This window comes from Mus caroli, chromosome 6 (assembly GCF_900094665.2).
Source record: "Mus caroli chromosome 6, CAROLI_EIJ_v1.1, whole genome shotgun sequence".
Classification (NCBI taxonomy): domain Eukaryota; kingdom Metazoa; phylum Chordata; class Mammalia; order Rodentia; family Muridae; genus Mus; species Mus caroli.
The window spans coordinates 42,894,681-42,908,018 of NC_034575.1; the positions used below are offsets into that span (position 1 = coordinate 42,894,681).

Consider the following 13,338-nt stretch of genomic DNA (forward strand, 5'->3'; position numbering starts at 1 on the left):
GCTTTTCCTCCAGCTTGTGTTTCCTGATGCTATTCTGTCAGGCCTTCAATCCTGAACTGTCTGGAAGCCAGCTGAGTGCTGGAAGGACAGAGTGGTGTGGAGATGGACAGGGCAGGCCATCAAGGTAGTGCAGTCTGGGTGGCAAGGACTCTGTCACAGATGAGGAGACACTAGGGCATTTGCTTTTGGTCTCTATGCCTGGGGTCCCCAGAGGCATCTGGGACAAAGCTTGAAGGATGGGGATATTTGTGACACAAAGAGGGACAGGGCACTTTCCATTGACAAACAACGTGCTCAGAGCACTGGGGGTGGGGCAGAGATTTGGGGGTGGGCCAGTGTCTGAGGATGCCCAGGCTCAGATGATCTACCTGCCAAGGGAGGTTAGCTCAATCATGAGATCTGTAGGCCAGTACAGATATTCAGCCTCCTTACCTTGCAGGAGAATCACCTCTGTCCTCAGCTCTGGGCTTCTAGAAACAGATAGAGGTGGGAAGGAGGAAGCTGTGGCCTGGCTAAGCTCTCTCCCTCTGCAGGGTCTGCCAGACACAGAGCCCCAGCAGCCCAAGCAGGAATCATCCTTGCCTGGTGCAGGTGTGTGCACAGACTCCAAACCCCTCCCCATGTCTCCGCCCTTGTCATCCCTTCCCCTTGTAGAGCAAAGGCAGTGGTGTTCTAGAGGCTGAAACCCCATCCCCCTAATTCTCCCAAGACCAGAGAGCTATAGGGTCAAGAGACACCACTCACCAGGCACATGGCCAGGTTCTGACTTGCTCAGCCTACTAGACCTAGGATGTCAGATCTGAGAGGACCAAGGCAGTTTGAAGGGCCATGAAATTGTCTCCATGGCTGCAGCCCCCAGCCCCTATTCTGGACCAGCCTCCATTGAGATACCACCTGGCCCCATCTTTGTCTTTCTGCTCACCTAACCATGATGTTAGGTGTTATTCTAAAGTGTTTGGTGTCAATAAATGCCCTAAGTAGGCAGGAGAGTAGGGAGGGTGCCTATCTTAGGATACTTCTAAACAGTAAAAGGGATTCCCTACCCAGCATGTTACCAGTTTCCCCATGGCCACTGATCAGCCACCTGTAACATGGTCCCAATGTGGGGTGGGATGGTTGTGGATCACCAAAGGAGCAAGCTATACTGACTTCCCTGGGAGATATTGGACAAACCATCCCAACCCTGTGCCTCAGTTTCCTCACCTATGAGACTAGGAGGCCCTTCCCTATGCATTCTAGAAGTTGTTCAACAGTCTGGCTGCACCATGTCTTTGTGTCTTTTGTAGAAAAAAAATCACATCTACAACATGTGGGCTCATGGGATAAATCCTAGTCTCATTCTAAATCTGGTTCCAAAAAAAGGCTGTCTTTGAAAATGAATATTTTGGCAGAAAATGCACGTCTGGCTCTCCTTTTCACTACAGTTGTCAGGAAGCTCAAATCAAGTTTCTGTCTTCACATCAGTAGCAGTGCCCCCATTCCGAGTCTCAGTCATGTTTGCTCCTTCTGCTGTTATGTTTAAATGGCTCCAGGTCTTTTTCACTTCTTAATACCTTATTTTACAGTGAACTCATACTGGGAAGTTGCTGTGTCTTCATGCAGCTAGAGTACAGTATTAAATGACGACTGTTTTTTTCTAACCGTCTTCTCATGCTCCTTGGGTGATATAAACCCTTTCTTTTTATCTGAGGAGTCCTGTGATAGCTGTAATTATCCTGCACCATGTGGGAGCCAGGGGTGCCTTCTTCAGAGTCTGTCCACCACCTCTCATAGGCCAGGGAGCTGAGGCAGTGACATCTCACTCCCCTCCATCTTCAGGGGAGAGAGCAGGTCTCATCCCTGCTTCTGAGGGTACTCTGCCTGTTTCAGGGCAGCCCATGCAGACACTGACTGCCACCTCCACCTTCCCTCCTGGTGCCAAGAGCCTACACCCAGGAATGGCAGCTGTGACGGTGCATCCTCCACACTCAGTCACACCAGGAACTCCTGTTGGTAAGACTCTTCAGCATGAAAAACCTGTGTGAACCCAGCTTCTCTGTGAGGAGCAGAAGCCACAAGAGGTTCATCACTTAGATCAAGGTCATATGGCTCCAAGTCATTTTTTTTTTTTTTGCTAGAATGGGCCTTTCTGACTCATTCACTCACTTCATTTTCATTATCCCAAGTAAAGTAATGTATCCTAGACACTAATAGGAGAGAAATTGGAGGCTGCTAAGGACTGACCAAGAGAGAAGGGTAAGGGTGGCTGGTTCCCAAGTCAGCAGGCATCCTGTGATGGTGTGCTGTCTGCAGGCCAAAGTGTCAACCCCAGGCCCTTCCCACCCATGCCGTGTGGCCCTGGGCAGGTGCCCTGTGATGTGTTGGGCTGTGTGGAGCAGGAGCAGCTGTGTGACGGGAGGGAGGACTGTCTTGATGGCTCCGATGAGCAGCATTGTGGTGAGCTGGAGGGACTACACCACACATTGGGGATGCCAAGAGGGTTTCAGGTCTGGGAAGCTCAGATGGGAAGGATATAGGAGGGACTGGAGCAGCAGGGAATGGGGAGAAATTGTTAAAAATGACTAGGAGCACCAGAGTCTTTGAAGATGATGAAGAGAACGGGATAGGCATCGGGTCCCAGCCTGTTTTGTTAAACCTATTTGACTGCTAAGGATACTCAACTGTCCATCAGTTTACCTTCCCAATTATCTGTTGATACATCCACCCATCCATCCCCCCCACACACACTCACCCATCTTCCCACCCACTTATCCATTGCTCCATCCACCTCTTTATGTGTCTGTCATCCACCTTCTCTTTTTAAAAAATATTTTTGTTTTTATGTGTGTGTGTGTGTGTGTGTGGTGTGCTCATGCATGCATGAGCATATACCACATGCGTGTACTCATGGAGGCCAGATAAGGATATTGAATCCCTTGAAATTAGAATTAAAATGGTTGTGAACCACCATGTGGGTGCTGGGAATCAAATGTGGGTCCTCTGGAAGAGCAAGCAGTGCTCTTAACTACTGAGGTATCGCTAACCCCACCGATATACTCTCAAATCTACCCATCCATACACACATCCATCTTTTCATCCACACACCCATACATCTGATCATTTATTCTATATGTCCATCCCTTTCTCCAAACGTATATCCATTAATCTATTGACCCATCTATCTACCCATCTTCCCACGTATCCATTTGCTACCTATCATATTATCTATTGTCTGTCTGTCTGTCTATACATTCATTTATTTACTCTTGCACCTGCCTACCCACCTAATTACTTACCATCTACTTAGCTATCCCATTCACACACTCATCTCTCTGTCCATCCATCTATCCATGTACCCACATATTTATCCATCTATCCACATAGTCTACTCATCTGTCCATCCACTCATCCACCCATTCACCTACCACCCATCCATCCATCCAAGGTAGATCATTTTCATCAAAGTTTGGTTTTACAACCCAAAGAAAAGGTGTTAACCAATTATAGTAACTGGCACCCTGGGGAGAACCCATTCGGAGAGAGGATAACCAAGAGGAAGGGCTGTTCTGCATGCATTGACTTCTCTCTGGAAAGTGGAGAAACTGTGAGAACTGTGTAGAGCAAAGACCTTGTGTGGGCTCATCCTGCGTAGAAGATGCCAGAAGCACTGGGAGGAGTGGAAAGGCCAGAGACCCTGCTCAGCAAACTGTCCTGATCAAGTTCAAGGGACTCAGTTTCTTACCCAGCCAGAAATCATTTATGGGGCTCCCTTCTCTCTCCTCAAATGACCAATTGGCAGCAAGTGTTGAGCCCTTCACTGTGCCTACTACTGCCCTCCCTGGGTTACCAGCCTCAAAGGCCCTCTGCTCCCCAAGTCAGCTGAGATGCGGCAGTGGGGAGTGTCTACCTTTTGAGCATCGCTGTGACCTTCAGGTGAACTGCCAGGATGGCTCTGATGAAGACAACTGTGGTACGTGCTGGCCTAAGGCACCATCCTGAGGGTCCTGTTCCTGCTTGAGCCTCCTTCTAAGCCCTGGTGTGCTGTCCCCTGCAGTAGACTGTGTGTTGGCACCTTGGTCTGGCTGGAGTGACTGCAGCCGCAGTTGTGGCCTGGGCCTCATCTTCCAGCACCGAGAGCTGCTAAGACTTCCCCTGCCTGGAGGCAGCTGTCTGTTGGACCAGTTCCGTAGCCAGTCCTGCTTTGTGCAAGCCTGCCCAGGTAGCCTAGCACCCCCGAAGGAAGGAGAGGTTGGCCGCTTGCCATGGGAGACCTTGTTGGATCGTATCAGAGACCCTCAACAAGTGCCCTGCTCTCCTTGTGTCCAGGCTTTTGGGACTCTAGCACAAAGATAACCATGTGATCCTAGCTTTCATAGAGTTGTCAGGATACTCATTCCTCTGGCCCCACTCGCCCTTCCTTGCCTGTCTAGGTAGCCTGAGGGAATCTCTTCACTCAGGGTTCTCATGCTCTAAACTGGTATTCCCCTGGTTTTGGTAGCTTCCCTGTACCACGGCTGCCAGACGTGTGCCACTTCAGGGTTTTGCCACTGTAACCTTGCCAGGGGCTGGAACTCTAGCCTTGTAGTTACTGGGTGACTTTCACTGGTTTTCTCACCCACGGGCAGTTTCCCACAATACAAGGACTTTAGAACTGCTAGGGTGCTGCCCTTGGATGCCAGGCCACCGGCCCCCAAAGGGCTGGGAGAGGCTCCCTGGCTTGGCCCTCCCCTTTCTACACAGCCTGTTTCCTTGGAGTCTCTCTTCCTCCTCTACAGTGGCCGGGGCATGGGCAGAATGGGGGCCCTGGACACCCTGCAGTGTCTCCTGTGGAGGTGGCCACCAGAGTCGCCAGAGGAGCTGTGTGGACCCTCCTCCCAAGAATGGTGGTGCCCCATGCCCTGGGCCTTCCCATGAGAAGGCACCCTGCAACTTGCAGCTCTGCCCAGGTGACACAGGTAAAGGGAAGTTGGCTGGGAGAGACCTCTGACAGTAGAGCCCCAGGGTTTGTCTCAGGATCTTCTGGTGCCCACCCTACTTGAGCTCTTCTCTGCTCAGACTGTGAGCCAGGCCTTGTGCATGTGAATGCTGAGCTGTGCCAGAAGGGGCTAGTGCCCCCATGTCCACCCTCCTGCCTGGACCCTGAAGCCAACAGAAGCTGCAGTGGGCACTGTATGGAAGGTGAGGCAGAGTGAAAGAGGAAGTAAGAGGTGCCCTCCCAAGCTCAGCACTGTCCCTAAGTGACCTTTCCTTGCACCCAGGATGCCGCTGCCCTCCTGGGCTCCTCCTCCAGGACTCTCACTGTCTGCCCCTCTCTGAATGTCCCTGCCTGGTGGGCCAAAAGCTGATGCAGCCCAGACTGGCCTTCTTGCTGGACAACTGCAGCCAATGGTGAGCATGCTACACTAAGGGGTGGTCGTAGTCCAGGGTTGAGTACTGGGGTGGGAGAGGGTGCTGGGCCAAGGGAGGGCTCTGGATTAAGAGATGGTGCTGAATGGAGAGAGGCTCCTGGTGCTGATGGATCACTCCTCCTGTTCTCTGCAGCATATGTGAGAAGGGGACACTGCTGTGCAAGCCAGGGGCCTGCTCCCAGTCCTGTGGCTGGTCTGCCTGGTCCCCCTGGACTGCTTGTGATCGCTCCTGTGGCTCTGGAGTGAGGGCCAGGTTCAGGTGAGCTGCGGCAAGAGTGGAAGAGATGGGGAGAGAGGATCAGAACAGGCTGCCCTAGGAGGAAGGGCAGTAATGGATGGGAAAAGGATAAGGAGGGCAGGGGTGCTGGCTGGTGAAAGAAGAAGACAGATGCCCAGGCAAGTCTCTTTTCAGGTCCCCTACCAACCCTCCTGTGGCATTTGGAGGTTCCCCGTGTGAAGGTGACAGGCAGGAACTGCAGGCCTGCTACACAGACTGTGGGACAGGTACTGTAAAACAGGTGACTGCCTTCCTCTTCCCAAGTCCTTGACTTGGCTAGTACCTTGGATGGCTAGTGGGTGAAGCTGTGCTGGAGGAGGCTGCCTGAACTCCAGTGCCAACAGAAACTGCAGTGGGTTCTGTGGAAGGTGAGGCGTAGCCAGAGAGTGGAAGCAAGAGTAGTTGTACCCACCCATCCAAGCTGCGGTCCTGGAACCAGGCTAGGTTAGTGGGCTTTGGGGTGGGGCAGGCTCTTGTGTAAACTTCCTGGATGCCTGGGCAGGCTGGTTTGCGGGGACAGATGTCTGTAGAGGCTGGAAGAATAGGGTTGCTGTGTGCTTCAGGTGCCCAGGGCAGATAGGACACTTAGAGGCAGGATAAAGGTGCCAGTTTGTCCCCTTTGCTTCAGGCTATGTGGGGACCAAGGGAGGTCATTGAAGTTCAGGCTATTTGCTGTTCGTCTCTGAGGCAGAATGAGTGGTGGGTGACAGGAGGCTGAGTAGTGGGGTCCTGGAATCAGAGGAGCTGATGGTGAGCTCCGACAAGTGGTCACATGCAATCTAGAGGAGTTGGGCTGAGCGACTGAGGATGGGGAATGCATTGTGGGCTGTTGGCTGAACCATGGGTAAGCATAGGCATGACTTCAGGCAGGATCCATAGAAGGCTGTGCTCTCGGGAAGGGTGAGACCTGGAGCTGCAGAATAAGGTCCTAATCACAGAGCCACAGGAGTAATCCCAACCCTTCATAGCCTCTTGGTTTTTCGGACCCGACTCAGACCCCCAACCCTTTGGCCAGCCTGTCTCTGTACAACAGACCTATAACTGTCTTTCCTTTCAGAGATACCAGGTTGGACACCCTGGACATCCTGGTCCTCCTGCTCCCAGAGCTGCCTTGTCCCTGGGGGGGACCCTGGCTGGCGGCAGCGTTCTCGGCTGTGCCCCAGCTCTAGGGACACATTCTGTCCTGGAGAGGCCACCCAGGAGGAGCCCTGCAGCCCCCCTGTGTGCCCAGGTACAGTCCTGCCTTCCTGGTGTGGCTGGGAACCTTAGTGGAAAGAGGAACAAAAAAATGACCCCTTGACCTAGTCCAACCCCCAGGAAGGAGGGGAAACAGCCAACCTGGTGGATGTCCTTAAGCCACCCCATCTCACCCCCACCCAAAGTCACCTTAAAGATGGGAAACTTTGATTGATATTATTTGGGAGTATTCTAAATCCCTTCCTCCCCTGCCCACGTTTTGTCACCATGGCCTCTGTTCTTCCTGACAGTGCCAAGTGCCTGGGGTTTATGGGCTTCCTGGTCTACCTGCTCAGCCTCCTGCAATGGTGGCATCCAGACTCGTGGGCGCAGCTGCTCTGGTTCTGCTCCTGGGAACCCTGTGTGCCTAGGACCCCACACTCAGACCAGAGACTGCAACATGCATCCATGCACAGGTGCCACATTGCTTCCACACTCTCCAGGTGGCCACGTCCACCCTGGGTTTTGACCTTTCCAGCCTTCTCTTTTTGCTTCTCTGACCTCTGACTTCAGAACATGCCACAGAGAGCTAGGGAGCCTTTGGGGATTCCAGTGTCTCTCCAAGTCCCCTCCTCCTCCCATTTCCTGGGAACCAGATACTGGGCCAGACACTCTACTTGTCCCTGATAAGGGTATGTGACCTTGGAGGCAGAGCCCACTCACAGGCAAAACTCAGCGGGGAGCAGCATCAGTCCCTGAAGTCTGTCTTCTTTGCTCCCTGATCCTTTGGGCATTCCTCCTGGCCCAGACACTGGTGTCCTCCTGTTCTCAAAAGCATTTATATCCAGTGGAGCTAAGCTCTGGGACAAGGGGGAGGGAATGGGAGAGGACTGGTGGGGAGGGACTTCCTCACCTCTTCCCTGTCAATCACTATATCCGGACTTTCTTCCTTGTCAGCATCTCTATTGACTCAGACCCTCTCTGTCTTCTCATCTAGCCCAGTGCCCTGGAAACATGGTATTCCGCTCAGCAGAGCAGTGTCTTGAGGAAGGGGGTCCATGCCCTCAGCTGTGCCTGGCACAGGACCCTGGTGTGGAGTGCACTGGCTCCTGTGCTCCTAGCTGCAACTGTCCCCCTGGCCTCTTCCTGCATAATGCTAGCTGCCTGCCCCGCAGCCAGTGCCCCTGCCAGCTGCATGGGCAGCTCTATGCACCAGGAGCAGTGGCTCACCTAGACTGCAACAACTGGTAGGTTACCAGCGGAGAATGGGATAGGGACAGGGCAGGGGAGAGGTGGTACGAAGGGAGGGGCTATGCTCCACAGTCAGGCAGAAATGGACTCATTCACATACTCTCTCATTGGTGTGCGTTGGAGGCGGAGGGCAGTGGGCTGAATATGCTGACCACACACCAGACATGGTTCCTGTGAACACTGCAGTGAATGAGACACTGCCTGGCTACAATGCAGGTGTCTACAAGAAGTGTTCATCCAGTCTGACTGTGGGAAGACTGGGTTTCAGATAGGCGATAGATAGGCTGGAGTGCTGTGTAGAATGGAACTACAAACTAAAGAGGGGCTTCCTTTTTAAAATGTAATTTGATTCCTTGACAAATTCACATGTGCATAAAATAATTTTGATCCTGTTCATCCTCATTCCTCCCATTAACTGCTTCCGGGTCCACCCCAATCCTCTAACTTAAGCTTGTTGTCTAGATACTTATGAGTAGGGAACCATCCACTGGAGAATGGTCCACCCACCAGGGCCATGTTCTTAAAGAAAATGGACTCTCCTCCACCAGCACCCATCAGCTGTCATAGCTACCTAACTGGAGGGCTGGGGGCTCATGAGCCCTTCTGAAAGGGGTTTTCTCTTTCTTGAATTTCTACACAGGATCCCTTGGATTCTGTTCTTTGAAGTACTCAAAACTGACACCATGTTTTGCCAGCAGAGGGCACTCTAACATGCACCCCCCCACACACACACACAGACAGACAGAAAGACAGACAGACAGGCAGACAGACACACACACACACACACACGCACTCACGCACACGCACAGCACGCACTCCGTCCCCAGCATCACAGAACCCACTGGATTTGGGGAGGGAGGTCTGAGAGTCCAAGCCACAGCTTTTACTTAATGTTATATAGTTTGTGGCCCAGCTCCCTGGTCCTTGAGGCAGGTATCCAGTGCTTCAAGGGCAAGGGCTGGGTGGGTGGACTGGTTTAGAGCTCATAGAACCATCTCTTGGCAGCACCTGCATCTCTGGAGAAATGGTGTGCACCTCAGAGCGCTGTCCAGGTACTCCCTTCATGTGGTGGTCAGTGCTGACACTATGCAACTTTAGACCCTTCAGAGATAGCCTCCTAGGGTGTTGGTAATGTCCCAGGAAAGTCAGGGTCCAGGACAGCTTGCCCTGGTCTCAGATATCTGCCCCTTCACCCTGGCAGTGGCCTGTGGCTGGAGCCCCTGGACTCCATGGAGCCCTTGCAGCCAAAGCTGTAATGTGGGCATTCGACGGCGCTTTAGAGCAGGCACTGCACCGCCTGCTGCCTTTGGAGGTGCTGAGTGCCAAGGTCCCAATCTAGATACTGAATTCTGCAGTTTGAGGCCATGCCGAGGTAAGAGTGGGAACCTAGAGTCTGAGACTTCCTTGAAGAACCTATCTAGGGTTCCTTCCAGAGAGAAACCAACAATAGCCCTCAGGACCCCATTAGTTATGTAAGGGTCCTAAGAGGTGGGTTCCCAGAGACCTTGCGAGTCCATTCCCTTAGAAAGACCCTCCCTCCCTAGAGGCCAGTCCACTTTCTCTCTGAAGGCACCAGATCTCCTAGGGTAGAGGTGACCCTGCAGGTGAAATTACATAAGATGAGAAGGAAGGGGTGTGTTTGGATATCTGGGTTTGGGAAGGAGATGTGCCGGGTATGGAAGATCTGAATGTTACCCATAGGTCCTGGTGCAGCATGGGGTTCCTGGACCCCATGCTCAGTGCCCTGTGGTGGTGGCTACCGAAACCGCACTCAAGGCAGTGGCCCGCACAGCCCTATCGAGTTCTCTACCTGCAGCCTGCAGCCCTGTGCAGGTGAGGGATGCCTTGGGGAGACTCTAGTTCTCATTCCCACCAAGCTAGGACACTTCAAACACCCTGCCCACTGCAGCCCTGTCGGTTAGAACAGTATGACCTCTACGACAACCTCAGCAATACCCAGAACTGGTGCCTCTCCCATGCTAGGATCCTAGAAGAAAGCTGAGTGAGCAGGCTCTGTGCTGCCCGTTTGTCACATGTGTCTACAGGACCAGTGCCAGGTGTGTGTCCCGAGGACCAACAATGGTTGGACTGTGCCCAGGGTCCAGCCTCCTGTGCCCATCTCAGCATCTCTGGAGAGGCTAACCAGACCTGCCACCCTGGCTGCTACTGCCTCTCTGGAATGCTCCTGCTAGTAAGTATCCCACTGCCTGACCACACTGGGACTGCCTCACAGCTTGGGACCCTGGTTTAGCAGGGAAGAGATAGCCAGTGGGCCTGGTCAACGGTGCCAAAGGTTTGGGACTGGACACAAAGAGCCTGCTGAGTTAAAGACACCCTAGATAACTGGCCTCTTGTTTATGAAAGTGGTCATGGATCAGATAAGTGTTTTATAAATTTTACTCCTTCAAATGTGTGTCTTCTTACACACCACCATGTGCTAAGGGCCTACCCAGCGCTCAGTTTTAGACTGTGCAATCGGGTGAGTGGATAAGTCAGGCATACTCAGGGTTGCCTCCTGGTGCTGGCTAGAGACACAGCTATATTCCTTAAAGAAAATGGTTGTGTGTGTGTGGGCGTGGGGCTTGTTGGCGTGGGTTCTTCTGTCATTTATGTCACATAGTTCATATGGAAAATACGTATCTCACACAGTTGATTTCAGTTAATGGTTCAGTCTCATACCTTGCATTGGAAGAGGGTCAGTTTCTTCCTGAAGGAGAGGCCCATGTGCCCATGTGATCCTCAGCTGAGGGTCTGCTCTTGCCCATTGACAGAGGGACCTGGGTAGAGAGAGCTCTGTGGAAGGTGTCTGGGTGGCACTTGAGGTAGACTGGGAAACTGAGTTCTGGCTTTGACTGGAGCAGGCTGGAGCCAGGATGACAAAGGGCTTTCTATTCCAGAACAATGTATGTGTGCCTGTCCAGGACTGCCCTTGTGCCCATGGGGGCCGTCTTTATTCCCCAGGCAGTGCTGTGATTCTTCCATGTGAGAATTGGTAAGACCCTCCCACCCCCAGTTATGCAGTAGTCTTGTGATTCCCGAGGACCCAAGTGTACCCATCTGCCTCTCCTCAGTAGCAGGGGATATTGGCTTCAGTTGGCCAAATAAATGCCCATTCTTCCCCTAGCCACAACCAACCAGCCCTGCCATCTGAACCTGTCTGTAACTCTCCAGGCACCCATCCTTGTCTGTCTTCTCTCAGGGACTGGAAACACACTCTCCAGTAATGAAAGAAAAAGTACCTGTCCTCTTTCTCCCTACTTGTGTTAATTTCTAGGATTGTTGTAACAAAATATACCATACCTATATACGTGCACATACATACACACACATGCACATAAATGCATGCACACCAATCACATGCACATACATACATGCACACAAACATGCACATATTCTGGAGGTAGAGGCCTGGAAAAACAGCCATTGATGGCCACACATGTCCTAGATCAAGGTGTTGGCAGACCTAGTGCTTCTTGAGGGCTGAGGGAGCATTTGTTCTAACTCCTTTTTGGCACCAATCTGGTATTTTCTGGCTTGCAGATGGCTGTCTTCTCCCTCTTTCCATCATCTTCCCCCTATGTATGTCAGCACATGGATACCCTTTTCTTACATGGGATTGGCCACACATCCCCTCCAACAACCTTACTAATTAAGTTACCTCTGGAAGGATCTTATCTCCAAAAAAACGTCACATTTGCAAGTTGCAGGGGCCAGAGTTTGAGCATAGTCTCTGTGGGTACCAAGTAGCCCTGAGGGGCACCCAAAGCCTCTGCCTTTCCTTCTAGCTCCTGCATCTCTGGGCTCATCACCAACTGCAGCTCCTGGCCTTGTGAGGAAGGTGAGAGCGGGTTCTCACTCCTCCTGTGCCCTTGCTTCCCATCCCTGGCAGGCATGGGTCTGGGTTGGGGTAGGAGACAAGCTTCAGGAGAGCCAAGGCAGAAGGTATCATGGTACCTCCCCACATTGCATCATTCTCTTCTCTCGTTCTCTCTGTCCCCTCTATACCCCAAGGCCAGCCTGCATGGTCATCCTGGACTCCATGGAGTGTGTGTTCAGCCTCCTGCAACCCTGCCCGACGCCACCGGCACCGCTTCTGTGCCAGGCCCCCCCATAGGGCACCCTTCAGTTTGGTTCTGCTGACCACAGTGGCTGCCCCTACAACCCTCTGCCCAGGCCCTGAGGCTGAGGAAGAGCCATGCCTCCTGCCAGGATGTAATCGTAAGTGGCCCTTTAAGCTGATGCTTGCCCTGAAGTCCTGGGTGGGATCATCTCTGGGGTACCTCATCCTTGTACCAGCAGCCTCCAGCAACCTCAAACCTTTTCACATTTCCTCCTCTGCTGCTCCCTCAGAAGCAGGGGGCTGGAGTCCTTGGAGCCCCTGGTCTGGCTGTAGTCGGAGCTGTGGAGGAGGCCTGCGAAGCCGGACCCGAGCCTGTGACCAGCCATCACCCCAGGGCCTGGGGGATTTTTGTGAGGGACCTCAGGCCCAGGGGGAGGCCTGCCAGGCTCAGCCATGCCCAGGTACCTGCTGAGGATGGGGTGGTCCCAGGAACAAAAAAGCTGGGAAGTAGTCCTGGGAGGCAGGCCAAGGTCTCCAACCTACTCTCAGACCATTCTGCCCTCCCAGTGACCAACTGCAGTGCCATTGAAGGGGCAGAGTACAGCCCCTGTGGCCCTCCTTGTCCCCGCTCCTGTGATGACCTTGTGGTGAGTCTGGTCCCCCTTGATACCCCCACCTGACCTTTGGCTGTCCAGAGAAACATCTTGTGGGAACCAAGAGTATGGCCTTGGGCTCATGGCCTCTTGCAGAGAGAAATGGGGCAGACATCCTGGTGGGGATGGTTGAGGCCCTGGATTTTAATTTACAACATTGTAGGCTCGCTCCATCTTACTGATGAGAGAGCCAGCCTCATCCAGCAGCCCTTGGCTTTGGTACAGCCAATGTTTCTAAATTAAAATGCCATTGCAAACACAGCATAAACATGTGGGAGGGGGAAATCATCTCACTGTATCATCTTAAGTGCCATAAACATTTTGGTGTACAAAGTGTGTGTGTGTGTGTGTGTGTGTGTGTGTGTGTGTGTGTGTTTGTGTGGTGTTTAGGAACACCTACGCAGACACTGTAGACACAGATGGAGGGAAACACAGACAAGGTCTCTGAATCTGTGATCCCACATTCTGGGGGGAGGAAGACAGACATGGATTAAATATTGAACATAATAAGAGCTCAGAAGATGAAAATGGCCT

The 13,338-nt window shown here is 52.6% G+C and overlaps 1 protein-coding gene across 1 annotated transcript in view; it reads left to right on the forward strand.

Moving 5' to 3' along the window:
* Positions 1-13,338, forward strand: part of Sspo (SCO-spondin) — a 53,225-nt gene that overhangs the window by 20,301 nt on the left and 19,586 nt on the right. Inside the window, exons 45-66 of the mRNA XM_021164611.2 lie at positions 534-597; positions 1,828-1,992; positions 2,293-2,436; positions 3,779-3,949; positions 4,034-4,198; positions 4,755-4,934; positions 5,035-5,157; positions 5,238-5,367; positions 5,521-5,646; positions 5,800-5,891; positions 6,722-6,895; positions 7,152-7,316; positions 7,838-8,087; positions 9,097-9,143; positions 9,293-9,463; positions 9,793-9,924; positions 10,137-10,282; positions 10,989-11,083; positions 11,877-11,929; positions 12,103-12,309; positions 12,442-12,612; positions 12,719-12,798. Coding sequence (XP_021020270.1) covers positions 534-597; positions 1,828-1,992; positions 2,293-2,436; positions 3,779-3,949; positions 4,034-4,198; positions 4,755-4,934; positions 5,035-5,157; positions 5,238-5,367; positions 5,521-5,646; positions 5,800-5,891; positions 6,722-6,895; positions 7,152-7,316; positions 7,838-8,087; positions 9,097-9,143; positions 9,293-9,463; positions 9,793-9,924; positions 10,137-10,282; positions 10,989-11,083; positions 11,877-11,929; positions 12,103-12,309; positions 12,442-12,612; positions 12,719-12,798 — 3,051 coding nt within the window. The remainder of the gene's footprint in view (positions 1-533; positions 598-1,827; positions 1,993-2,292; positions 2,437-3,778; positions 3,950-4,033; positions 4,199-4,754; positions 4,935-5,034; positions 5,158-5,237; positions 5,368-5,520; positions 5,647-5,799; positions 5,892-6,721; positions 6,896-7,151; positions 7,317-7,837; positions 8,088-9,096; positions 9,144-9,292; positions 9,464-9,792; positions 9,925-10,136; positions 10,283-10,988; positions 11,084-11,876; positions 11,930-12,102; positions 12,310-12,441; positions 12,613-12,718; positions 12,799-13,338) is intronic.